Source organism: Elephas maximus, chromosome 2, assembly GCF_024166365.1.
Source record: "Elephas maximus indicus isolate mEleMax1 chromosome 2, mEleMax1 primary haplotype, whole genome shotgun sequence".
Lineage (NCBI taxonomy): Eukaryota > Metazoa > Chordata > Mammalia > Proboscidea > Elephantidae > Elephas > Elephas maximus.
In genome coordinates this window covers 201,075,459-201,103,082 of record NC_064820.1, presented here as the reverse complement: position 1 = coordinate 201,103,082, position 27,624 = coordinate 201,075,459, and the positions used below count along the sequence as shown (strand labels likewise).

Below are 27,624 nucleotides of genomic sequence, written 5' to 3'. Positions count from 1 at the left end.
CCAGTCCAATTAGGCTGACCTTCCTTGTATTGAGTGTTGTCTTTCCCTTCACCCAAAGCAGTTCTTATCTACTGATTAATCAATAAAAAAACCCTCTCCCACCCTCCCTCCCTCCCCCCCTCGTAACCACAAAAGTATGTGTTCTTCTCAGTTTACACTATTTCTCAAGATCTTATAATAGTGGTCTTATACAATATTTGTCCTTTTGCCTCTGACTCATTTCGCTCAGCATAATGCCTTCCAGGTTCCTCCATGTTATGAAATGTTTCAGAGATTCGTCACTGTTCTTTATCGATGCGTAGTATTCCATTGTGTGAATATACCACAATTTATTTACCCATTCATCCGTTGACAGACATCTTGGTTGCTTCCAACTTTTTGCTATTGTAAACAGAGCTGCAATAAACATGGGTGTGTATATATCTGTTTGTGTGAAGGCTCTTGTATCTCTAGGGTATATTCCGAGGAGTGGGATTTCTGGGTTGTATGGTAGTTCTATTTCTAACTGTTTAAGACAACGCCAGATGGATTTCCAAAGTGGTTGTACCATTTTACAATCCCACCAGCAGTGTATGAGAGTTCCAATCTCTCCGCAGCCTCTCCAACATTTATTATTTTGTGTTTTTTGGATTAATGCCAGTCTAGTTGGTGTGAGATGGAATCTCATCATAGTTTTAATTTGCATTTCTCTAATGGCTAATGATGGGGAGCATTTTCTCATGTATCTGTTGGCTGCCTGAATATCTTCTTTAGTGAAATGTGTGTTCATATCCTTTGCCCACTTCTTGATTGGGTTGTTTGTCTTTTTGTGGTTGAGTTTTGACAGAATCATATAGATTTTAGAGATCAGGCGCTGGTCTGAGATGTCATAGCTGAATATTCTTTCCCAGTCTGTAGGTGGTCTTTTTACTCTTTTGGTGAAGTCTTTAGATGAGCATAGGCGTTTGATTTTTAGGAGCTCCCAGTTATCTGGTTTCTCTTCATCATTTTTGGTAATGTTTTGTATTCTGTTTATGCCCTGTATTAGGGCTCCTAGGGTTGTCCCTATTTTTTCTTCCATCATCTTTATCATTTTAGTCTTTATGTTTAGGTCTTTGATCCACTTGGAGTTAGTTTTTGTGCATGGTGTGAGGTATGGGTCATTCTTTTGCAAATGGATATCCAGTTATGCCAGCACCATTTGTTAAAAAGACTATCATTTCCCCAATTGGCTGACACTGGTCCTTTGTCAAATATCAGCTGCTCATACGTGGATGGATTTATATCTGGGTTCTCAATTCTGTTCCATTGGTCTATGTGCCTGTTGTTGTACCAGTACCAGGCTGTTTTGACTACTGTAGCTGTATAATAGGTTCTGAAATCAGGTAGAGTGAGGCCTCCCACTTTCTTCTTCTTTTTCAGTAATGCTTTGCTTATCCGGGGGTTCTTTCCCTTCCACATGAAATTGGTGATTTGTTTCTCTATCCCCTTAAAATATGACATTGGTATTTGGATTGGAAGTGCGTTATATGTATAGATGGCTTTTGGTAGAATAGACATTTTTACTATGTTAAGTCTTCCTATCCATGAGCAGGGTATGTTTTTCCACTTAAGTATGTCCTTTTGCATTTCTTGTAGCAGAGTTTTATAGTTTTCTTTGTATAGGTCTTTTACATCCTTGGTAAGATTTATTCCTAAGTATTTTATCTTCTTGGGGGCTACTGTGAATGGTATTGATTTGGTTATTTCCTCTTCGGTGTTCTTTTTGTTGATGTAGAGGAATCCAAGTGATTTTTGTATGTTTATTTTATAACCTGAGACTCTGCCAAACTCTTCTATTAGTTTCAGTAGTTTTCTGGAGGATTACTTAGGGTTTTCCATGTATACGATCGTGTCATCTGCAAATAGTGATAGCTTTACTTCCTCCTTGCCAATCTGGATACCCTTTATTTCTTTGTCTAGCCTAATTGCCCTGGCTAGGACTTCAAGTACGATGTTGAATAAGAGCGGTGATAAAGGGCATCCTTGTCTGGTTCCCGTTCTCAAGGGAAATGCTTTCAGGTTCTCTCCATTTAGAGTGATATTGGCTGTTGGCTTTGCATAGATGCCCTTTATTATGTTGAGGAATTTTCCTTCAATTCCTATTTTGGTAAGAGTTTTTATCATAAATGGGTGTTAGACTTTGTCAAATGCCTTTTCTGCATCTATTGATAAGATCATGTGGTTTTTATCTTTTGTTTTATTTATGTGATGGATTACATTAATGGTTTTTCAGATATTAAACCAGCCTTGCATACCTGGTATAAATCCCACTTGATCAGGGTGAATTATTTTTTTGATGTGTTGTTGGATTCTATTGGCTAGAATTTTGTTGAGGATTTTTGCATCAATGTTCATGAGGGATATAGGTCTAAAATTTTCTTATTTTGTAATGTCTTTACCTGGTTTTGGTATCAGGGAGATGGTAGCTTCATAGAATGAGTTGGGTAGTATTCCGTCTTTTTCTATGCTTTGAAATACCTTCAGTAGTAATGGTGTTAAGTCTTCTCTGAAGGTTTGGTAGAACTCTGCAGTGTAGCCGTCTGGGCCAGGACTTTTTTTTGTTGGAAGTTTTTTGATTACCGTTTTCAATCTCTTTTTTTGTTATGGGTCTCTTTAGTTGTTCTACTTCTGAATGTGTTAGTTTAGGTAGGTAGTATTTTTCCAAGAATTTATCCATTTCTTCTAGGTTTTCAAATTTGTTAGAGTACAATTTTTCGTAGTAATCTGAAATGATTCTTTTAATTTCATTTGGCTCTGTTGTGATGTGGTCCTTCTTGTTTCTTATTTGGGTTATTTGTTTCCTTTCCTGTTTTTCTTTAGTCAGTCTAGCCAATGGTTTATCAATTTTGTTAATTTTTTCAAAGAACCAGCTTTTGGCTTTGTTAATTCTTTCAATTGTTTTTCTGTTCTCTAATTCATTTAGTTCAGCTCTAATTTTTATTATTTGTTTTCTTCTGGTGCCTGATAGGTTCTTTTGTTGCTCACTTTCTATTTGTTCAAGTTGTCGGGACAGTTCTCTGATTTTGGCTCTTTCTTCTTTTTGTATGTGTGCATTTATCGATATAAATTGGCCTCTGAGCACTGCTTTTGCTGTGTCCCAGAGGTTTTGATAGGAAGTATTTTCATTCTCGTTGCTTTCTAAGAATTTCCTTATTCCCTCCTTGATGTCTTCTATAACCCAGTCTTTTTTCAGGAGGGTATTGTTCATTTTCCAAGTATTTGATTTCTTTTCCCTAGTTTTTCTGTTATTGATTTCTAGTTTCATTGCCTTGTGGTCTGAGAAGATGCTTTGTAATATTTCGATGTTTTGGACTCTGTAAAGATTTGTTTTATGACCTAATATGTGGTCTATTCTAGAAAATGTTCCATGTGCACAAGAAAGTATATTTTGCAGCAGTTGGGTGGAGAGTTCTGTATAAGTCAATGAGGTCAAGTTGGTTGATTGTTGTAAGTAGGTCTTCCGTGTCTCTATTGAGCTTCTTACTGGATGTCCTGTCCTTCTCCGAAAGTGGTGTGTTGAAGTCTCCTACTATAAATGTGGAGGTGTCTATCTCACTTTTCAATTCTGTTAAAATTTGATCTATGTATCTTGCAGCCCTGTCATTGGGTGCGTAAATATTTAATATGGTTATGTCTTCCTGATCAATTGTCCCTTTTATCATTATATAGTGTCCTTCTTTATCCTTTGTGGCGGATTTAAGTCTAAAGTCTATTTTGTCAGAAATTAGTATTGCTACTCCTCTTCTTTTTTGCTTATTATTTGCTTAATATATTTTTTTCCATCCTTTGAGTTTTAGTTTGTTTGTGTCTCTAAGTCTAAGGTGTGTCTCTTGTAGGCAGCATATAGATGGATCGTGTTTCTTTATCCAGTCCGTGACTCTCTGTCTCTTTATTGGTGCATTTAGTCCATTTACATTCAGCGTAATTATAGATAAATAAGTTTTTAGTGCTGTCATTTTGATGACTTTTCATGTGTGTTGTTGGCCATTTCATTTTTCCACATGCTTTTTTGTGCTGAGACGTTTTTCTTAGTAGCTTGTGAGATACTCATTTTCATAATGGTTAACTTTATGTTTGTTGAGTCGTTACGTTTTTCTTGGCTTTTTTCTTGAGTTATGGAATTGATATTCCTTTTTGTGGTTACCTTATTATTTACCCCTATTTTTCTAAGTAAAAACCTAACTTGTATCGTTCTATATCGCCTTGATCACTCTCCATCTGGCAGTTCAATGCCTCCTATATTTAGTCCCTCTTTTTGATTATTGTGATTGTTTATCTATTGATTTCCATGATTTCCTGTTATGTGTATTATTTTGTTTATTTATTTATTTTTTAGAATTAATCTTAATTTGTTTGTTTTTGTGCTTTCCCTATTTGAGTTGCATTGATATCAGGACATTGTTTTGTGACCTTGTATTGTGCTGGTACCTGATATTATTGGTCATCAAGCCAAACAATCTCCTTTAGCATTTCTTGCAGTCTTGGTTTAGTTTTTGCAAATTCTCTAAACTTGTGTTTATCTGTAAATATCTTAATTTCTCCTTCATATTTCAGAGAGAGTTTTGCTGGATATATGATCCTTGGTTGGCAGTTTTTCTCCTTCAGTACTCTATATACGTCGTCCCATTCCCTTCTTGCCTGCATGGTTTCTGCTGAGTAGTCTGAACTTATTCTTATTGATTCTCCCTTGAAGGAAACCTTTCTTTTCTCCCTGGCTGCTTTTAAAATTTTCTGTTTGTCTTTGGTTTTGGCAAGTTTGATGATAATATGTCTTGGTGTTTTTCTTTTTGGATCAATCTTAAATGGGGTTCGATGAGCATCTTGGATAGATATCCTTTCGTCTTTCATGATGTCAGGGAAGTTTTGTGTCAGGAGTTCTTCAACTATTTTCTCTGTGTTTTCTGTCCCCCCTCCCTGTTCTGGGACTCCAATCACTCGCAAGTTATCCTTCTTGATAGAGTCCCACATGATTCTTAGGGTTTCTTCATTTTTTTTAATTCTTTTATCTGATTTTTTTTCAGCTATGTTGGTGTTGATTCCCTGGTCCTCCAGAAGTCCCAGTCTACATTCTAATTGCTCGAGTCTGCTCCTCTGACTTTCTATTGCGTTGTCTAATTCTGTAATTTTATTGTTAATCTTTTGGATTTCTACATGCTGTCTCTCTATGGATTCTTGCAACTTATTAATTTTTCCACTATGTTCTTGAATAATCTTTTTGAGTTCTTCAACAGTTTTATCAGTGTGTTCCTTGGCTTTTTCTGCAGTTATCCTAATTTCATTTGTGATATCTTTAAGCATTCTGTAAATTAGTTTCTTATATTCTGTATCTGATAATTCCAGGATTGTATCTTCATTTGGGAAAGATTTTGATTCTTTTGTTTGGGGGGTTGGAGAAGCTGTCATGGTCTGTTTCTTTATGTGGTTTGATATGGACTGCTGTCTCCGAGCCATCACTGGGAAACTAGATTTTCCAGGTAATCAGCTATAAAAAAATGCAGTCAGATCCCTATCTGAATGCTCCCTCTGGCTCAGGGTATTCGGATGTCAATGGAGCCGCCTGGGGAGGGTGGGGGAGGGATCAGAGAGCTAGGAGTGTAGCACCACAGAATATAGAGCTGATCCCCGCGTTCACGCTCTGCCCCCGTCCGCCAAAATCCCGGCGGGACGGCTCCCCAGCTGGGACGCTACTCTCCCCGCTCCGAGACCAGTCAGTTCCTCCCGGGGACTTCTCCCTCCGGTGCGCCGCACCGCTCTAGCGAACTGGGTGGGCGTCTCCCGCACAAACAGGTAGGCCCGCCCCCGGGGTCTATTCAGGGGAATATAATTGGACCCCGTGCTCACGCCCCGCCCGCGCGCACCCAAATCCCAGTGGGACGGGTCCCTGGCTGGGACGCTGCTTTCCCCACTCCGAGACCAGTCACTTCCTCCCGGGGACTTCTCCCTCCGGTGTGCCGCACCACTCGCGCGAACTGGGTGGGCGTCACCCGCAAGAACGTGTGGGCCCCGCCCCGGGGTCGCTTTAGGGAAATATGGCTGATCCCCCCGCTCGCGCCACGCCCGCTTCCCGCCAAACTCCCAGCGGGACGGCTCCCCGGCTGGGACGCTGCTCTCCCCGCTCCAAGATCAGTCACTGCCTCCTGGGTGCTTCTCCCTCCGGCTGCGCCGCTACGCCACCTGCGCCAACCAGCTAGACTCCCTCCCGGGATGGGTTCAGGGGGGTAGGGCAGGGCCCCTTGTCTGTGCCGTCTGCCCCCCGGGCTCTGCCCCAGATCGGGCTCCGAAGGTCACCTGCCTGGTACGCTGGCTCCTAGTTCTGAAAACGGTCGCTGTCTGCCCGTATTTGTTCGTTTTCCGTCTCTAAGTCTGTGTTTGTTGTTCAGAGTTCGTAGATTGTTATGTATGTGATCGATTCACTTGTTTTTCCGAGTCTTTGTTGCAAGAGGGATCCGCGGTAGTGTCCACCTAGTCCGCCATCTTGGCCCCGCCTCCCTGACATAACTTCTTCTTGCTATCAGCAGAATACTCCCTCATGACAAGTGCATAATCTATCTTTCCAGTTCCACCTCCCTTGGCCTTAGAACAATTCCTGCAAACTGACATCCTTTTTCATTTTCATCTTCATTGACTTTTTAAAAAGAATACAAATTATACATACTCACTTCAGAAAAATTAGAGGAAAAAAAACTAGAAACAAAAAGAAAAAAGGTAAATGATACTGAATCTAATTTCTCAGAGATAACTTTCGATTATGTTTTAAGAATATATTCCAGAGGCGGGGCCAAGATGGCAGAATAGACAGATGCTTCCAGCAAGCCCTCTTACAACAAAGACCCAAAAAAACAAGTGAAATGAACATATTTATGACAAGCTAGGAGTCCTGAACAGCAAAGTCAAAGTCAGAAAATGGACTGAGCAGCAGGGGGAGGAAGAGATGGTTCAGAAGCAGAGAGAAGTTACCGGAACTGAATCACCGGGAGCCCTCAGGTACCATTCCCGGGAGGGGCTGCAGCAGGCTGATATTAGCCTTCAGATGCACTTTCCTCAGGTAGAAACTGCCAGTCACACAGGCTACTCAAACCTCCAGAATCAGAGAAGAACTGTGCACTCGGCAAAAACTACTTGCAAATATTTTAGCCCACCCCCTGCCCCCAAGCCAGCTTCAGCAGCTGTTGATTTCCCTGGGCCTGAGATAGAACCTGTTGAGCATCTAGAGCCATCCTCTCAGCCTTGGAGAAGGAATAAATCTGCAACTGGGGGAAAAGATAATTTGCCAGTTCCAGTAACCAGGCGAGCTGAGGACAGAAGTGGCTCCTGATCAGGCAAAAATGGTCTGTGGACTTTGAGTACCTTTCCCCCTGCATGGACATGAGTTGGCCTATTTCAGGAGACTAGGCCCTTGTTGGGAGACTACAACTGTTTCAGCTGTGTGGTGGAGAAGTAGGTGTTTGATGTTTGACACCGCTTTGCCTATTAAACGGGTCCTCACCTACCCACATCAGAGGCCTAGGGACTGGTGGCTCCACTCAGGTCACCCAGCTACCTGTGACAGGGGACGAGGATAACTGGTACCTCCCACTCCTTACAACCCAAAACACTGGGTGCCCATGGTCCGTCTGCAGAGCCCACCCACCTGTACACTCTAAGGAACAGGGACAGGCTTTCCTCACTGACTACTGGAGGGTGATTCTCAGACCTCTACCTTGTTCAGAGCATGACCCCTGCTGCAACCAGATACCATACCTACACCAATCACCCCTGCCCTTCTAAGACTGTAGGACAGAGCCTGTACCACACATTTGATGATGAGCTACCTAGACACCTGAGCTGAATTCATACAAGAAAAGCGAATGGACACCTAGAATGATATACCTGAAAACAGCTCTAGCCATCTGGTGAAAGGACGTCAAAGCTCCGAAGCTGAAAATAATCAAGCTAGCTCACTCAAGCAACCCATCTGGGCATATCAAAACAAAACACAGCAAGAAACTATGATCCAGTAAGCAAACATAATATAAACTAATACAATAACTTATAGACGCCTTGGAGACAACAGTCAAAATCAAGTCACATAAAGAAACAGAGCATGATCGCCTCAACAAGCTCTTAAAATGAAGACTCAAGGGATCTTCTAGAAGAAAGTGCCTTCCTGGAATTACTGCATGCAGAATACAAGAGATTAATATATAGAACCCCTGAAGACATCAGGAAGGAAATTAGGCAATACGCAGAACAAGCCAAGAAAAACAGAGATAAAGCAGCTGAAGAAATTAAAAAGGTTACTCAGGAACATAATGAAAAATTTAATAAGGTGGAAAAATCCACAGACAGACTGCAATCAGAAATTCAGAAGATTAACAATAAAATTACAGAATTAGACAACTCAATAAAAAGGAGTAGAACTGAGCAAGTGAAAGGCTGAATCGGTGAACTTGAAGATAAAGCACTTGGCACCAATATATTCGAAGAAAAATCAGATAAAAGAATTAAAAAAAAATGAAGAAACCTTAAGAATCACATGGGACTCTATCAAGAGAAATAACCTACGAGTGACTGGAGTACCAGAACAGGGAGAGATGACAGAAAATACAGAGAGAATTGTTGAAGATTTATTGGCTGAAAACTTCCCTGATTTATCATGAAAGATGAGAAGACATCTATCCAAGATGCTCATCGAGCTCCACATACAGTAGATTTTTAAAGAAAGTCACCAAGACATATTGCAATCAAGCGTGCCAAAACCAAAGATAAAGAGAGAATTTTAAGAGCTGCTAGGGATAAACGAAAAGTCACCTACAAGTCAGAGTCAATAAGAATAAGCTCAGACTGCTCAGCAGAAACCATAGGCAAGAAGGCAATGGGATGACTTACATAAAGAACTGAAGAAAAAAAATTGCCAGCCAAGAATCATATATCCAGCAAAACTGACTATCAAATATGAAGGTGAAATTAGGACATTTCCAGAAAAACAGAAGTTTAGCGAATTCATAAAAACCAAATCAAAACTACAAGAAATACTAAAGGGAGTTTTTTGGCTAGAAAATCAATAATATCAGGTATCAACCCAAGACTAGAACAAGGGACAGGGCAATCAGATGTCAACCCAGACAGGGAAATCACAGAAATAAATCAAGATAAAAAAAAAAATTACTCAAGAGGGTAACAGCAATGTTATTATGTAAAAGAAGACAACATTGAAGCAAAAAAGAGGGACTAAGAAATGTAGTCATAAATCTTGTATATGGAGAGGAAGACAAGGTGATATAAAGAAATAAAAGATATATTTAAATTTAGAAAAATAGGGGTGAATATTAAGGTAACCACAAAGGAGACTAACTATCCTACAAATCAAAATAAAATACAAGAAAACAATAGAGACTCAACAGAAACAAAAGTAACAACAACGAATATGAGGAAAAGGCAATATATAAAGATAAACTACTCAGCACAAAAAATTAAGTGGGAAAAAGAAACTGTCAACAATACACAAAAAAAGACATCAAAATGACAGCACAAAACTCATACCTACCTATAATTACACTGAATATAATTGGACTAAATGCACCAGTAAAGAGACAGTGGCAGAACGGATTAAAAAACACAATCCGTATGTAAGCTGCCTACAAGAAACACACCTTAGAGACACAAACTAAAATTCAAAGGATGGAAAAAAATATATCAAGCAAACAATCAAAAAAGAGCAGGAGTGGCAATATTAATTTTTGACAAGGTAGACTTTAAAGTTAAATCCATCACAAAGGATAAGGAAGGACACTATATAATGATTAAAGGAAAAACATACCAGGAGGATATAACCATATTAAATAATTCTGCATCTAATGACAAGGCTGCAAGATACATAAAACAAACATTAACAGCATTGAAAAGTGAGATACACAGCTCCACAATAATAGTAGAAGACTTCAACACACGACTTTCGGTTAAGGATAGGACATACAGAAAGAAGCTCAATAAAGACATGGAAGCCAAGTATACTTCCTTTTCTAGTGCACATGGTACATTCTCTAGAATAGACCACATATTAGGTCATAAAGCAAGCCTTAGCAGAATCCAAAACATTCAAATATTAGAAACCATCCTCTCTGACCATGAGGCCATAAAAGTAGAAATCAGTAACAGGAAAAGCAGGGAAAAGAAATCAAGCACTTGGAAACTGAACAATACTCTGCTCAAAAAAGACTGGATTATAGAAGAAAATTAAGCACAGAATAAAGAAATTCATAGAATCCAATGAGAATGAAAACACTTCCTATCAGAACCTTTAAGACACAGCGAAAGCAGCGCTCAGAGGTCAATTTATAGCAATAAATGCACACATCCAAAAAGAAGAAAGGGCCAAAATCAAAAAATTACCCCTACAACTTGAACAAATAGAGAGAGAGCAACAAAAGAAACCCTCAGGCACCAGAAGAAAATAAATAATAAAAATTAGAGCAGAATTAAATGAAATAGAAAACAGAAAAACAATTGAAAGAATTAACAAGACCAAAAGCTGGTTCTTTGAAAAAATTAATAAAATTGATAAACCATTGGCCAAACTGAAAAAAGAAAGACAGAAGAGGAAGCAAATAACCCAAATAAGAAATGAGATGAGTGATACTGTAACAGACCCAAATGAAATTAAAAGAATCATATCAGATTACTATAAAAAACTGTACTCTAACAAATTTGAAAACCTAGAAGAAATGGATGAATTCCTAGAAACACACTACCTACCTACCTAAACTAACACAAACAGAGGTAGAACAACTAAATAGAACCATAACAAAAGAAGAGATTGAAAAGGTAATCAAAAAACTCTCAACAACAAAAAAAGGCCTGGCCTAGACCACTTCACTGCAGAGTTCTACCAAACTTCAGAAAGAGTTAACACCACTAATACTAAAGGTATTTCACAGCATAGAAAACGACAGAATACTCCCAAACTCATTCTATGAAGCCAGCATATCCCTAATACCAAAACCAGGTAAAGACACCACAAAAAAAGAAAATTACAGACCTATATCCCTCATGAACTTAGATGCAAAAATCCTCAACAAAATTCTAGCCAATAGAATTCAACAACTTATGAAAAAAATAATTCACCATGACCAAGTGGGATTCATACCAGGTATTTTTTATGCAGGGATGGTTAAACATTAGAAAAACAATTAATGCAATCCATCATAAAAATAAAACAAAAGACAAGAAACACATGATTTTATCAATCAACACAGAAAAGACAAAGTTCAACACCCACTCATGATAAAAACTCACTGCAAAATAGGAATAGAAGGAAAACTCCTGAACATAATAAAGGGCATTTATTTATACAAAGCCAAGAGCCAACATCATCCTAAATGGAGAGAGTCTGAAAGCATTCCCCTTGAGATCAGGAACCAGACAAGAATGGCCTTTATCACCACTCTTATTCAACACTGTGCTGGAGGTCCTAGCCAGAGCAATTGGGATAGTAAAGAAATAAATGGCATCAAGATTGGTAAGGAAGAAGTAAAAGTATCTCTATTTACAGATGACATGATCTTATACACAGAAAGCCCTAAAGAATCCTCAAGAAAACTACTGAAACTAACAGAAGATTTCAGCAGAGAATCAGGGTACAAGATAAACATACAAAAATCAGCTGGATTCCTCTACACCAACAAAAAGAACATCGAAGAGGAAATCACCAAATCAATACCATTTACGGTAGTCCCCAAGAAGATAAAATACTTAAGAATAAATCTTACCAGAGATGTAAAAGACCTATACACAGAAAACTACAAGACACTAATGCAAGAAACCAAAAGAGAACCATGTAAGTGGAAAAACATACCTTGCTCATGGATAGGAAGGCTTAACATTATAAAAATGTCTATTCTACCAAAAGCCATCTATAGATACAATGCAATTGCGATCCAAATTCCAACCACATTTTTTAATGAGATGGAGAAAAAAATCACCAACTTTATATGGAAAGGAAAGAGGCCCTGGATAAGTAAAGCATTACTGACAAAGAAGAACAAAGTGGGATGCCTCACGCTACCTGATTTTAGAACCTATTACACCACCACAGAAGTCAAAACAGCCTGGTACTTTTACAACAGATACATAGACCAATGGAACAGAATTGAGAATCCAGACATAAATCCATCCACATATGTGCAGCTGGTATTTGACAAAGGCCTCAAATCAGTTAAATGGGGGAAAAGACAGTCTTTTTAACAAATGCTGCTGGCATAACTGGATACCCATCTGCAAAAAAATGACCCATACCTCACTCCATGCACAAAAACGAGCTCAAAATGGATCCAAGACCTAAATATAAAACCGAAAATGATAAAGATCATGGAAGAAAAAACAGGGACAATGTTAGGAGCCCTAATATATGGCATGAACAGTATACAAAACATTATTAACAATCCAGAAGAAAAACTAGATAACTGGGAGCTCCTAGAAATCATCACCTATGCTCATCCAAAGACTTCACCAAAAGGGTAAAAAGATTACCTATAGACTGGGAAAACATTTTTCGCTATGACATTTCCAGTCAGCACCTGATCTCTGAAACCTACATGATACTCCAAAAACTCAACTACAAAAAGATAAATAACCCAGTTTAAAAATGGGCAAAAGATATGAACAGGCACTTCACCAAAGAAGACATTCAGGTAGATAACAGATACATGAGGAAATGCTCACGATCATTAGCCATTAGAGAAATGCAAATCAAAATTACAATGAGATTCCATCTCACTCTAACAAGGATGGCATTAATCCAAAGAATACAAAATAATAAATGTTGGAGAGGTCGTGGAAAGACTGGAACACTTATACACTGCTGGTGGGAATGTAACATGGTACAACCACTTTGGAAATGGATTTGGTGCTTCCTTAAAAAGCTAGAAATAGAACTACCATATGGTCCAGCAATCCCACTCCTTGGAATATATCCTAGAGAAATAAGAGCCTTTACACATAGAGATATATGCACACCCATGTTCACTGCAGCACTGTTTACAATAGCAAGAAGATGGAAGCAACCAAGGTGCCCACCAACGGATGAACGGATAAGTAAATTATGGTATATTCACACAGTGTAATACTACGCATCGATGAAGAACAATGATGAATCCATGAAACATTTCATAACATGGAGGAATCTGGAAGGCATTATGCTGAGTGAAATTAGTCAGTTGCAAAAGGACAAATATTGTATAAGACCACTATTATAAGAACTCAAGAAATATTTTAAACAGAGAAGAAAATATTCTTTGATGGTTACGAGAGGGGGGAGGGAGGGAGGGAAAGGGATATTCACTAATTAGACAGAAGTTAAGAACTACTTTAGGTGAAGGGAAAGACAACACACAATACAGGAGAGGTCAGCACAATTGGACTAAACGAAAAGCAAAGAAGGTTCCTGAATAAACTGAATGCTTTGAAGGCCAATGTAGCAGGTGCGGTAGTTTGGGGACCATGGTTTTGGGGGACATCTAAGTCAACTGGCATAATAAAATCTATTAAGAAACATTCTGCATCCCACTTTGGAGAGTGGCTTCTGGGGTCTTAAACGCTAGAGAGCAGCCATCTAAGATGCATCAATTGGTCTCAACCCACCTGGAGCAAAGGAGAATAAAGAACACCAAGGACACAAGGTAATTATGAGCCCAAGAGACAGAAAGTGCCACATAAACCAGAGACTACATCAGTCTGGGATCAGAAGAACTAGATGGTGCCCAGCTACAACCGATGACTGCCCTGACAGGGAACACAACAGAGAACCCCTAAATGAGCAGGAGAGCAACAGGATGCAGACCCCAAATTCTCATAATAAGAACAGACTTAATGCTCTGACTGAGACTAGAAGGACCCCAGTGGTCATGGCCCCCAGTCCTTCTGTTAGCCCAAGACAGGAGCCATTCCCAAAGCCAACTCTTCAGACAGGGATTGGACTAGACAATGGGATAGAAAAAGATGCTGGTGAAGAATGAACTTCTTGGATGAAGTAGACACTTGAGATCATGTTGGCATCTCCTATCTGTAGGGGAGATGAGAAGGTGCAGGGGGTCAGAAGCTGGCGGAATGGACATGAAAAGAGAGAGTGGATGGAAGGAGCACTCTGTCTCATTAGGGGGAGAGCCATTAGGAGTATATATCAAGGTGTATACGAATTTCTACATGAGAGACTGACTTGATTTGTAAACTTTCACTTAAAGCACAATAAAAAATTTTTTTAAAAGAATATATTCCTGAATTCACACCCATGTTCTTTTATTTTTAAACAAAAGGAAAACAGGTGCATGCTAAAGAATACAGAAAGTACAAAAGTACAATGATAGGTTAAGTATTTTCTCCTATCCCAGATTAGCTGGTAGCGCTGGTATCTGAGCCTAGTTCTGCTAGTGTTGGAAAAACTGCAAACTGGATTCAACTGCTAACACTGGACTAAACTGCCACTGCCACAGTGAGGAAGCAAGGCTGGGGTGATGCTGGCAGAATCAGGAAATAGGAAGAAGTAAGTTTTTTCTTGCTCCTCCAGCCCTCCAGTGTCCTCTAGCTTCCTGTATTGGTAGGGCCTTAGTAAGGAGCCAGCCGGTGCAGCAGTAATATAGTTGGCAGAGTCAACTATATTCCTTCCAGAAATGCTTTATGCATGGATACATGTATCCTTTTTAATGAGAACAATTCTGAATCTTGTCTTTCCTGTATCTTGAGTTCTTTCTACAGCTGCATGTACAGACCTCATTCTTTTTAAAAAGCTGCATGATATATTCCACGTTATAGATACCACAGCTTATTCAATTATTTCCCTTACTGATGGATATTTAGATGGTTTCTATTATTTGTTATCACAAACAGTGCACAATGACTATTCTCATACAGAGATCTCTGTGTACACATGCACCTGTATTAATTAATTTCTGGAAACTAAACTATCAGGCCAAAGTACACGTGCATTTTTAATTGAGACAGATGTAGCAGATTTTCCTTTCCAGAGATGACCACACCAATACACAGCCCATGCCACATGCTCTTCTTAGGACATTAACACTTCTCCCACCAAGAAGTGAGGTCTAGGTTGCCTTCCCTTGAATCTGTGCAAGGACTTCTGAGTGTCATGGCCAATGGAATTCAGTGAAGGTGATGCTGTGTGACTTCCAAGGAAGGTAATAAAACAATACACTTTACACCTGGCTCACTTCCACTCTTTAGCGCTCCGTGTTCATCTTTGGATCCCAGCCATCATGTTGCAGGCCTAACACTCATGGAGAGATCGCATGTAGGTGCTCTATCCAACAGCTCTAGCTAAGGTCTCAGGCGACGGCTAGCATCAACCACCAGACGCGTGAGTGAGACTTAGATGATTCCAGGCCCCACCTGCAAGTCTTCCTGCTGAGACCGAAGACTTTATTCAGTGGAAATAAGCCGTTTCCACCGCCCTTTCTGCAGTCCTGACCCAGAGAAACTGTGCGAGATGATAAATTGTTGCTTCAAGCCACTAAGGTTTGGAGTACTAGATAACTAAATACAGCAGATACTGCCAAATTACCCTTCATTAGAGGTGAAACCATTTTATACTCCCTCCATACAATATATAGCTATGCCTAGTAATTGCTTTTTGCTAGCAACCTTCTGGATCTTCATCAATCTAATAGGTAAAACATGGTATCTTGCTTTGATTTGCATTTTTTAAATTATGAATTATGTTAAGCAGCTTTCCATGTGATTAATGATCATTTTTTTCCTCCATAGATTATAGTTCATGTTCTTTGCTCATTTTCCTATTGGTTATTCAACTTTTTCTTATTCATTTATTTTAGTTCTTTATGCTTTGATATTATTCCTTCAGCTGTTATATGTTACAAATATTTTATCCCAGTCTGTGATATGTATTTTAATTTTGCTGGATGTCTTCGGAAGGGCAGAGCTTCTAATTTTGTTGTAGTTAAATTTATCAATATTTTCCTTTGTTGTTTCTATATGTTGTACTTGCTTAGAAATGCTCTTGTAGTAGTTATTAAGCTACTGTTTCTCAGCTTTAAACCTACCCTTCTATAGTCTTCTTTATGATGCTGGGGCTGGGACTCTGCCAACTATATTTCTGCTTCGCCAGCTGGCTCCTTACTAGGCTCTACCAATACAGGAAGTTAGAGGAGGCCAGAGGGCTGGAGGAGGAAGAAAAAACTTACTTCTTCCTATTTCCTGTTTCTGCCAGCATCACCCCAGCCTTGCTTCCTCACTGTGGCAGTGGCAGTTTAGTCCAGTGCTAGCAGTTGAATCCAGTTTGCAGTTTTTCCAACACTAGCAGAACCAGGCTCAGATACCAGCACTAGACAGCTGGCACCCCCTCCTCAGAAGTCAGGGTCCCAATCCTGCAGGGTCCTTCCCTCCTGTAAGCTCACAAATAACCACACCAACAAGCAATACCCTCTATTCAGAGGTCTGCGTTTTAGCTACGTAAGGGCCCTCCCCTAAGCTTCTAAGTTTTAATAATTCTAACCTCTTCCATTTGTTTCCTTAGTCCTAAGGGTAACAGCTGCTTCCTGCAGTTACTAATGCTGGCAGCTTAGTGTTCTTTTTTTGCCTTTTCAGTTATTTTATACCTGAACAATTCTTTATTTGCTTAAAAAACTGCTATGATTTCTGTCTCCTGACTGAACCCTGACTGATATAGCAGTCTTTACTGAAAATAATTTTTATTGTGCTTTAAGTGAAAGCTTACAAATAAAGTCAGTCTCTCACACAAAAACCCATATACGCCTCGCTACACACTCCCAATTACTCTCCCCCTAATGAGACAGCCTGCTCTCTCCCTCCACTCTCTCTTTTCGTGTCATTTTCGCCAGCTCCCTCCACCCTCTCAACTCCCCTCCAGGCAGGAGGTGCCAACATAGTCTCAAGTGTCCACCTGATCCAAGAAGCTCATTCAACACCAGCATCCCTCTCCAACCCACTGTCCAGTCCAATCCATGTCTGAAGAGTTGGCTTCAGGAATGATTCCTGTCCTGGGCCAACTGAAGGTCTGGGAGCAATGATCACCAGGGTCCTTCCAGTCTCAGTCAGACTATTAAGTCTGGTCTTATGAGAATTTGGGGTCTGCATCCCACTGCTCTCCTGCTCCCTCAGGGGTTCTCTGTTGTGTTCCCTGTCAGGGCAGTCATCGGTTGTAGTCGGGCACCATCTAGTTCTTCTGGTCTCAGGGAGATGTAGTCGCTGGTTCATGTGGCCCTTTCTATCTCTTGGGCTTGTAATCACCTTGTGTCCCTGGTGTTCTTCATTCTCCTTTGATGCAGGTGGGCTCAGACCAATTAATGCATCTTAGATGGCTGCTTGCTAGTGTTTAAGACCCCGGACACCATTCTTCAAAGTGGGATGCAGAATGTTTTGTTAATAAATTTTATTATGCCAATTGACTTAGATATCCCCGGAAACCATGGTCCCCAGACCCTGCCCCTGTTACGCTGGCCTTCGAAGCATTCAGTGTATTCAGGAAACTTCTTTGCTTTTGGTTTAGTCCAATTGTGCTGACCTCCCCTGTATTGTGTGCTGTCTTTCCCTTCACCTGAAGTAGTTCTTATCTACTATCTAATTAGTGAATACCCCTCTCCCGTCCTCCCCCCTCTCGTAACCACAAAAGAATGTTTTCTCAGTTTAAACTATTTCTCAAGTTCTTATAATAGTTGAAAATAATTTTTAAAAATGTGTTTCCACTCTTCAGACAGGAACTGGACTGGAATAGGGGATGGAAAATGATATTGGTGAAGAATGAGCTTCTTGGATCAAGTGGACACACGGGACTATGTTGGCATCTCCTGTCTGGAGGGGGGATGAGAGGGCAGAGGGGGCCAGAAGCTACCCGAATGGCCAAGAGTAGAGAGAGTGGAGGGAAGAGCTGTGCTGTCTCATTGGAGGGAGACCAATTAGGAGCGTATGGCGAGGTGTGTGTAAATTTTTGTATGAGAGACTGATCTGATTTGTAAACTTGCTCTGAAAGTATAATTAAAAAAAAAAATGCTTCCATACATATTCTAAGAAATAAAATTGGGATCATACTATATGTATTATCCTATAGCCTGCATTTTCCTACTGACATACATATCCTTCCATGTCAAAAATACAACTCTACTTGATCATTCAAAATTGCTATGTAACTGAATTAGCAGAAGAGGATAGAGCACAGCAGAACTATCTGAATAATGGCTGAGAATTTTCCGAACTTAATAACAGACACCAAACCACAGCCCCAGGAAGCTCAGAGAATAGCAAGCAGGATAAATACCAAAAATCTACATGTAGGCATATCATTTTCAAACTGCAGAAAAGCAAAGAAGAAAAAATTTTGAAAGGAGCCAGAAAATAAAACAAAACAAACATCTCACCTACAGAGGAACATGGATAAGAATCACATCAAATTTTCTCAACAGAAATCATGCAAAAAAAGAGTGAAGTTGAAATATTTCAAGTGTTAAAAACCAAAACAAACAAACAAGAACATAAAAACACCAACTAGAATTCTATATCCAGTGAAATTACCCTTCAAAAAGGATAAAGACTTTCTCAGGGAAACAAAAACTGATGGAACTCCTCACCAGCAGACCTGCTCTATAAGAAATATTAAAAGAAGTTTTTCAGGGAGAAAGAAAATCATATTGGTCATAAACTTGAATCTACATAAAGGAAGAGCACTGGAGAGGGAATGTTGTTATGTGCTATCAAGTTGATTCCAACTCATAGTGACCCAATGTGACAGAGTAGCACTGCCCCATAGGGTTTGGTTTCCTAGGCTATAATCTTTACCAGAGAAGATCGCCAGGACTTTTCTCCTGTGGACCCAATGGTCTTTCGAACTGCTGATCTTTCAGTTAGCAGCCAAGTGCTTTAACCACTGTGTCACCAGGCCTCCTTGGAAAAGGAATAAATCCAAGTACAATAAAATCTTTGATTTTTCTTATTCTTATTTGATCTAACAGACAATTGTTTAAAGTAATAATGGTAACAACATATTAGGTGATTATAGCATATAAATCAAACCAAACCCACTGCTGTTAAGTGGACTGCGATTCACAGCAACCCTATAGGACAGAGTAGAACTGCCCCACAGGGTTTCCAAGGAATGGCTGCTGGATTTGAACCACAGACTTTTTGGTTAGCAGCCAAGCTCTTCTTAACCACTTCGCCACCAGGGCTCCAATTATAGCATATGGATGAGTGCAATTAATTATAATAATGTGATCAGGGATGGGTAGGAGGAATTAGTAAAACTCTGCTGTAAGGTATCTGCACTACCTGTGAAGTAGTATACTTTTATATGAAGATGGACTTAGATTAGCTGTAAATGTATATTGCAGATTGCAAGACAACCACTAAAAACAATTAAAAAGAAGTATGATTGATATACGTTGCTGTTAGGCGCCATCGAGTCAATTTTTGACTCATAGTGATTCCATGTGACAGTATAGAACTGCCCCACAGGGTTTTCAGGGTCATAATCTAGAAAGGGAGCAGCTCACCAGCTCCTTCTCCCACACAGCTGCTGGGTGGGTTCAAGCCACCAGTCTTTTGGTTACCAGCCAAACCCTTAACCAGTGCACCAACAGGGCTCCTCTGACTGATATAGACAGAGAGTAAAACAATCAACAGTTGCCAGGGTTTAAAGAAGGGGGAAGAAAGGGGCTTGAATAGGTGAAACACTGACAATTTTTTAGGGTAGTGAAATCATTCTGTATAATAATTTGACACTGCATTTGTCAAATCCATAGAGCTTTAAAGCACAAGGAGTGAACCTTAATGTATGAAAATTTTTAAGGCACCACTTGTAGGAGGTCAGGGGATCGAGGCATGGATTGTCACAAAAGATTCAAATTATATTACAAATATATAAAACTATCTCACTGAAGGGGGTGAGGAAAAAGGTGCTGATTTAAGACATTTTGAAAACGAGTAGAATCTCTAAGACCAGAGACAAAAGGAACTGTACAAAAGCACTGTACTCTGGTTGATAAAGTTGCTCCCCATGAGGTTACAGGGGGATGGGTTAGCAATTCAGATACTACTATACCTGTATAGCAGAATTGAACAGTTAAGTAGATAAATGGATGGTAGATGGTAAGAGCCAGATTTATCACTACCGGAATAGGGGTTTACAGATAAGGAAGAGAAGGAGGCTAGAATGGTTCATGAGGTAATGGATTAGAGTTGGAGACAGCAGCATGAACTCAGGTGTAGCTTCATATAGATACAGATGGTTACATATAGAAAAATTTATAAATATATTTACATACACAGATTAGTGTGTACACATATCACCTTGCTTTCTCAGCTGAGAGAGTCTAAAAGCAAAGACATCCCAGTTTCAATGAGCAAACCCAGGGCCCGGATATTGTTTTCTAATACCATTCTTCAATATATAAAACCAGGGTTCCTTGAGGAAATGGCTGATTGTAGGATGGGGCCAAGAAATACACAAGATAAACCTGGAGCATCTGGTAGTGACAAGAAAGTAAGGAAGTGCTAACATACACACACAGATTGATGGGGTTAAGTCAAAGGGATAAAAGAGCCAACTGAAAAAGTATCCAATGGCCACACCTGGAACAATATGAGCAACAAATTAAAGTAGTACTGAATTATAACCCAAGGTAAAAAATAAATATCTATTAGTCCATACTGATATAAATAAATGATTGACTAAATAAATGAAGGAAAAGAGATAAGTCCTCTGTGCAGATTTCCAAATGAGATACTCCACCCTCAAGGAGGTGAAGCATAACTTCCCACTCCTTAAGTGCATGATACATACAGTGACTTCCTTCCGAAGAACACACTATGGGAAGGTAGGAAAAAAAAAAGAGTAAGTTTATGGTAGAAAAACATGACAAAGGTCAACCATGTGATCAAGGTCAACACCAACAGTGACAAGTCACGTTGACAGTATGTTCCCTTGATATAATGAGAATGATGCTTTAGTTCTGTGATCTCCCTTCCAAAAACCCATAACCTCAGTCTAATAATGAGAAAAACATCAGACAAATCCCACTAGAGGAGCATTTTGCAAAATACCTGACCACTAGTCCTCAAAACTACCAAGATTATCAAAAACAAGGCAAGTCTGAGAAACCGTCAGAGCCAAGAAGAGCCCAACTAAAAGTAATAAGGTATCCTGGGATGGGATCCGGAACAGAAAAAGGGGATTAGGTAAAAACTAAAGAAATTTGACAAAGTATGAACTGTAGTTAATAATAATGTATCAATATCAGTTCATTATTCTAACTAATGTATCATATTAATATAATAATGTAACACAATGTTAATAATAGGAGAAACTGGGTTCAGGGTAGGTGGTAACTCTGTATTATCTCTGCAACTTTTCTTTAAACCTGAAACTGTTCTATAAGATAAAGATTAGTTTTAAAATAAGTGACAATACAAAAACAAGTACTGATTGATTGTAGAAAAAGATTAACAAACTATAAGCAATCAACCTCAAGTTCCAGGTATCTTTTCCCCAGAATTATATATTATAATGAAACAGAGTAATACGTTTAAAATCTGTGAAGATCCTTTTTCCAAAAATTATGCTTGCTTGCTGTTTAGTGTTTCCAATGCACAGCTGAGAGAAATTTGTCTCTCAGTGCCCTGAATGAGGAAAGATGTTGAGGTTGGGTATTACCAATGAACTGACATGGGTAATGAGACCAAAGAGAGCTGTGATAGGGTCACCTCAGGTTCCAAGGACATTTGATCAAAAGGGTTACATACTGAATTGTTGTTGCTGTTGTTGTGTCCCATCAAGGAAATTCCAACTAATAGTCACCCAGTGTGACAGAGTAGAGCTCCCCTATAGGGTTTCCAAGGCTATAATCTTTACAGAAGCAGATTGCCAGGGTCTTTTCTCCCACAGAGAGGCTGGTGGGTTCAAACCGCCACCCTTACAATTAGCAGCTGTGCACTTAACCATTGCACCACCAGGGCTCCTTACATATTGAACTGGCTATCCACAAAAAAAAAAAAAAAAAAAAAACTGGTTCTGGTTTGCAAACAAACTCCTCTACATCTGCCCTTAGCTAAAACAAGTTGGGGGTGGTGGAAAAAACTCAGACAGTGAAGAGTTCTACCTTTGGGCAGAGGGAAGCCCAGGTAATAGCTGGGTATTACTTTGCACTGCAGTTTGGCTGGTCTTTATCTCTCGGTTTCCTGAAATGTCCATCTCCTTGTAATTAAAGAATCAAAGTAAACTCTGGCCTAGTGAGGAGAGCCAAAAAAAACAAACCCACTGCTCTTGAGTTTATTCCGACTCACAGCAACTCTAAGTACAGAGGAAAGCTGCCCCACAGGGTTTTCAAGGTTGTAAATCCTCACAGAGCAGACTGCCATACCTTTCTCCCATGGAGTGGCTAGTGGGTTCAAACTGCCAATCTTTCAGTTAGCGGCTGAGTGCTTTAACCACTGTGTCACCAGGTGCTCCTTCTAGTGAGGACCATCATCCCAAATTTTGACAGGTCCTAATACTGATGATAATGATGATGATACTAACAAATGCATTTATGACACTGATGTATCAAGCACTGTTTTCAGCACTTTACAAGTACTTTCTTGGAACATAATGCTAACAGTATAAACTGCTTAGTCTGGTTCAAAAGCCAGCTGTGTGACTTTGATCAAGTTACTTTCTTTTCTGTGCCTCAGTGTTCTCATATGTAAAATGCAGATATGAAGAGTACTCTTATAAGAATTAAATGAATTAATACGTGAAAAAAATATTTTGCACGTAACAATACACAGTACCTGGTACAGAGTAAAGGTGTAAATGTGTTTTTAAGTATTAATGTTCACACCAATTCTATGAGGTATATTATTAGCCCGACTTACAAATAAGGAAATTATGCATGGAGAAATAAATAGGTTGCTCAAGGTCATTATCTACAGCTTGGATGTGAACCTATGTAGACCTAGCAATCTACTTCTGTAAAGATTAAACCCATAAATCAAACCTGTTGCTGTCGAGTAGAAGCTGACTCATAGAAACCTTATGGTGCAGTTCTACTGTCATATGGGGTTGCTGTGAGTTGGGATCGACTCAACAACACCGAACAACAACAGTCAAATTTCAGAGTCCTTATTTTCAATCTCAACACCAAACAACAACAGTCAAACTTCAGAGTCCTTATTTTCAATCAGTCAGCTAGCACTACTTTCTGGAAAAGTAGCCAATGAAATACAGGGAGTCAGAGATTATATTCTAGAGGCTTTGGGTATGGCAGGATGGTAAATCCACAGAAGGGAGGAAATCAGGAAAGGCAACTGGTGTTGGAGGAAAGATGGGACTTCCACACTGAAATGTTTAATAAGGGCTTGGGAATGACCAAGTGGAGCTCCAGGAAAAAGATCAGGCCTAAGGACAGAGATTTGGGAAAAATTCTTAGAAAGGTAATGAAAATGTTATCTCCAAAGGGGAAAGGACAAAATAGGGCCCAGAAGGACAGTATGAAGTAGCAGGGAAAAAAAGAATCAGAGAAGGATATGGAGGCATTGGTTGGACAGGTAAGAGGAAAATTTAGGCAGTTTAACATTACAAGTACACTAGGGAGAGGAATTCCTGAAGAAGAGTGAAAACGTCAGGGAAGGCTCCAGCCCCCTGTCCTCTCTGGTGCCAGCCTCAGAGCCCTAGCCACGGTGGGCTCCTTTGGGGATTCTTTTAGTCTTCTCTAACCACTAATCAATCCTGACCTTCAACCAAACCAAACCAAACCCAGTGCCGTCGAGTCAATTCCGACTCATAGCTACCCTATAGGACAGGGTAGAACTGCCCCATAGAGTTTCCAAGGAGCGCCTGGCAGACTTGAGCTGCCGACCCTTTGGTTAGCAGCCATAGCACTTAACCACTATGCCACCAGGGTTTCCCCTGACCTTCAAAATCAGCTCTAAATGACCCTGTTTCTAGGATGTTTTCCCTGAATCTTCTTGGACATTTAATTGTGTTTTCTTAGACTAGCCCCATGATCTCCTCAAAGACAGAAATAACATCTTTCCTCTTTGTATCCCCAGTGCCTTGCACAGTATCCTGTACGTAGCAGGTGCTCAATAGATGTTTGTTGAGAGACATCTTTGGCCCTCCCATGTCTTTGTCCCAAATGAGACTATAACCTTTGTGAAGAGAGAGACTATGTCTAATACTCCATACTCATCACCACACACTTTTTGAGGCAGAAAGGGTATGTTCACAGCTGATTTAATTTTTGGTCAAGAAGGGAGAGTGGGGACAAAGGAAGCATATTTCTTGCAGCCCGTTGATAAGCCCAGGGTCCTGGGAAAAACTTGAGAGGTTCTGGAGTCTCCACCGGGAAATCAGATAGAAAAGTCCCTGGACAAAGAATGGAAACATGTCCACCATCTCTGAACCCAGAAGGCAATTCATGAAAAAGACAAGCTTCACTTACTGTCACCAGTGCAGGCACCAAGTCCATGGCCATTCCTTCCTTCTTATTTTTCCTGTCAAGGGAGAGCAGAGTGCTGCCAAGGCAAGTCTGCAGAGGAAAATGATGTTATGAGGAACTTTGGTGTCAAGGAACTGCTTGGGAAGAGCAAGTTACAACCATCCGTAATGTCTATCAGGTCCCAACAAAGCCATGCCACATAAAAAATCCAATCCAAGTAAAAAGGGGGCTTCTAAAGCCAATGTAGCTCTAAGACAATTTGCCAATCTCCATCCCTTCCCCTGCCACAAATACACCAGCCAGATTGTTGCTCAGATGCCTAAATACAAATCCACAGCCTCCACCTCTTACAGCATCCACAGCTAGAACTAGCCCCCCCGCCCCGCCCCATACAAACACGCCAATTGGGAGGGGCAGGAAGCCCACCTGCCTTACAGAGAGTCAGGTATGAGGGCATCTGGAGCAACAAGACACGTGTCAGGGAAGGGCTTTGTTCACAGCTGCCTGGGCTGATTGCTGGAGTTTGCAGTTGGCTCCTCAGGGTGCAGCACCTGCCTGAGAGCTCTGTATGCTCAGCATGTTGCCTGAATCTCCAGCTGGGCACTCTCAGCCAGAGGGAAGCTGTTGTAGAAGTAATGGTAGCGCTATATGATGCACACCTTCTTCACCAGCAATCTTCAGTGCTTTTCATGTGTTATTTATAATCTAAACAACTTACAAGTATTGCTACCCCATTTTACAGATGTGAGGCTGAGAACCATGCAGCTTTGGCGACTTGCCCAAAGCCACAAAAATGTAAATAGTAGAAACAGAAGAGAATCCTGGCCCAAGTCCAAATCCAAGTCGACAAATTACTTGGCCACTCTGTGCCTCAGTTTCTTCTTCTGTAAAATTGAAACAATAGTCGTATAGACAACCTATCAGTTGTTTGAGGATTAAATGAGTTAATTCATTGAAGGCGCTAGACTACTGCCCGACACGAATCAAGTTCTCTATAGGTACTGGCTTCTGTCGTTTGCTTCCATTATGTCTGTCTCACTTAGAAATCCAAGGGGGAGGGGAACAGCCATAAAAGGCTCAGGCGCCCATACCAGGCCCAGCCACCCTTACAGTATCGCCATCGACTTACCACCAGATCACCTGGCAGGAGCGCTCCCGCCCCGCGTCCGCGTGAGGCCCCACAGGGGACAGCGGCCTGGCCAACACGCGACCGCGCGCCTCCTGACCGACCGGCCGCGCGGCCGTCTCCCGGCGTCCGCGCCAATCCCCTCGCTGCCTTGGGCCTGTCACAGACGCCCCGCCGCTCCCCACCGAGACTCCGCACGCCGCCTCATTCAAAGAGGCTCTGGCTCGGACCACAGCCCGGAAGAGACAGCTGGGACCTTCGCAGCCCTAGATGGGTCGCCCTGGCGGAACCAGGGTCACCCACGAACCGGGCCCGCAGAAAGCCGGCGAGCTGTCCTTGCCGACCCCCGAACGCAATTAGCACTACGACTCCCGGCATGCCTCGGACCGCACGCCGACTACGTTTCCCAGAGCGCGGCGCGGCGGCTTCTGGAAAATGAACATCCTGGCCCCTCACAAGCCTTCGGGTTTTACGGGGAAGAGGACTGTGAGAGTAGGGGCCGCAGTGGATGTTAGGGCTAACGTACAAATAAGGCACACGGTTTCCTCCAACATGCCGGAATCACAAGTGCTGCCAGTGGCACCCAAGTCAGCCGGCAGACTTGTTTTGTTTACAGGGAAGATGATTTAGAAAAAAACTACACCCGAATTTAGATGCCTATGGAAGATTAGTGTGCCTTAGCACCCAACATTCGTTATGACCTTTTTTTTTTTAGTAGTTAAAAACTGTACTATACACAAAGAAAATGTATGCATAGTTACAGCTTAAAATTAATACAACGAATACCCACATACGCAACATTGCTTACAAAAGATAACTTTACAAGAATCTTGGAAGCCACGTCCACAATGCTCCGCAGTTATTTTCTGCAATTGGGTTAAGCATTCTCTTGCTTAACTTGATGGTTACCCCGTGTGTATGAGTCCCTAAACAATAAGCGTTTACACTTGCAGGTTTTTGATCTTTAAATCATCAGAATCTCCTATACATGTTCTTCTGTGACTTCTTTTATTTGCTAAACATTAACACTTTAGATTCATCATCTTGATTCATGCAGAGTTCATTAATTTTCACTGCTGTATAGGATTCCATCATTCATTCATCCAGCAAATGCCTTGTGTCAGGCATGGGTCTAAATGCTAGAGATACACCAGTAACAAAAACTGGCAAAAAACCTCTGCATTCATGCAGCTTAAATTCTACTGGAGGAGACAGAAGTGAGATAACATGAAAAATAAATAGTATGATTTTAGATAGCGATGAGTGCTAAGAAGAAGAGCGAGAAAGGGGAACAGGAACTCTTGGTGAGAGGCGGCTGTTGTGATTTTAGACAACGTGGTTTGGAAAGGTTTCCCTGAGAAAGTGACATTGGAAGAAAGACCTGCAGAAGATGAGAAGTGAGCCAAGTATCCGCAAGAAGGGCTTTCTGGCAGAATGAAAAGCAGATTCAAAGGCCTTGAGGTGGTAGCATACCTGGCCTGTTCAAAGAGCAATAAGGATACTGTTGCTGAAGCAGAGAGTACTAGGGAGAGAGTGGTGGGAGATCAGAGACAAGGGGTGCAGAATAGTAGTCATTATGTACTTACTAGTCATCATGTCACTTGCTTTTACTCTGAATGAGAAGGCAATGGAAAGACACTCTGACATCCATTTTTAAATGATCATTCTGACTGCTGTGCTGAGAATAAACTGAAAAGGTCAAAGGAAAAAGAAGAAAGAAGTTAGAAGGCTATTGTGAGATTGAATAGAAGTTACGAGAAGTGGTTGGATTCTGGAGATATTTTGAAAGTAGAGCTGATGGATGGTAGGAAAGAAAGAGCACAGATGATGCTGAAGTTTTAGACCTCAGGAAATGGAGGAAGAAAATTGCTATTAGCTAAGAATGGAAAAAATAATGGGAGGAGCAGGTTTGGAGGAGCCAGGGGCCACGAATGGAGGAGGAAATTATCAGAAACGCAGTTACGGATATGTTGAATTTGAGATACCTATTAGCAACCAGGAGGTCAGCAGTTCGAATCTGCCAGGCGCTCCTTGGAAACTCTA

The 27,624-nt window shown here is 40.7% G+C and overlaps 1 protein-coding gene across 1 annotated transcript in view; it reads right to left on the bottom strand.

Moving 5' to 3' along the window:
• ZNF354C (zinc finger protein 354C) overlaps positions 1 to 25,964 on the bottom strand; it is a 40,728-nt gene extending 14,764 nt beyond the window's left edge. The window contains exons 1-2 of the mRNA XM_049874522.1: positions 25,585 to 25,964; positions 24,459 to 24,545 (exon numbers count right to left, since the gene is read on the bottom strand). Of these exons, the coding sequence (XP_049730479.1) occupies positions 24,459 to 24,491 (33 nt within the window). The 5' untranslated portion in view covers positions 24,492 to 24,545; positions 25,585 to 25,964. The remainder of the gene's footprint in view (positions 1 to 24,458; positions 24,546 to 25,584) is intronic.
• Positions 25,965 to 27,624: the final 1,660 nt, after the last annotated feature.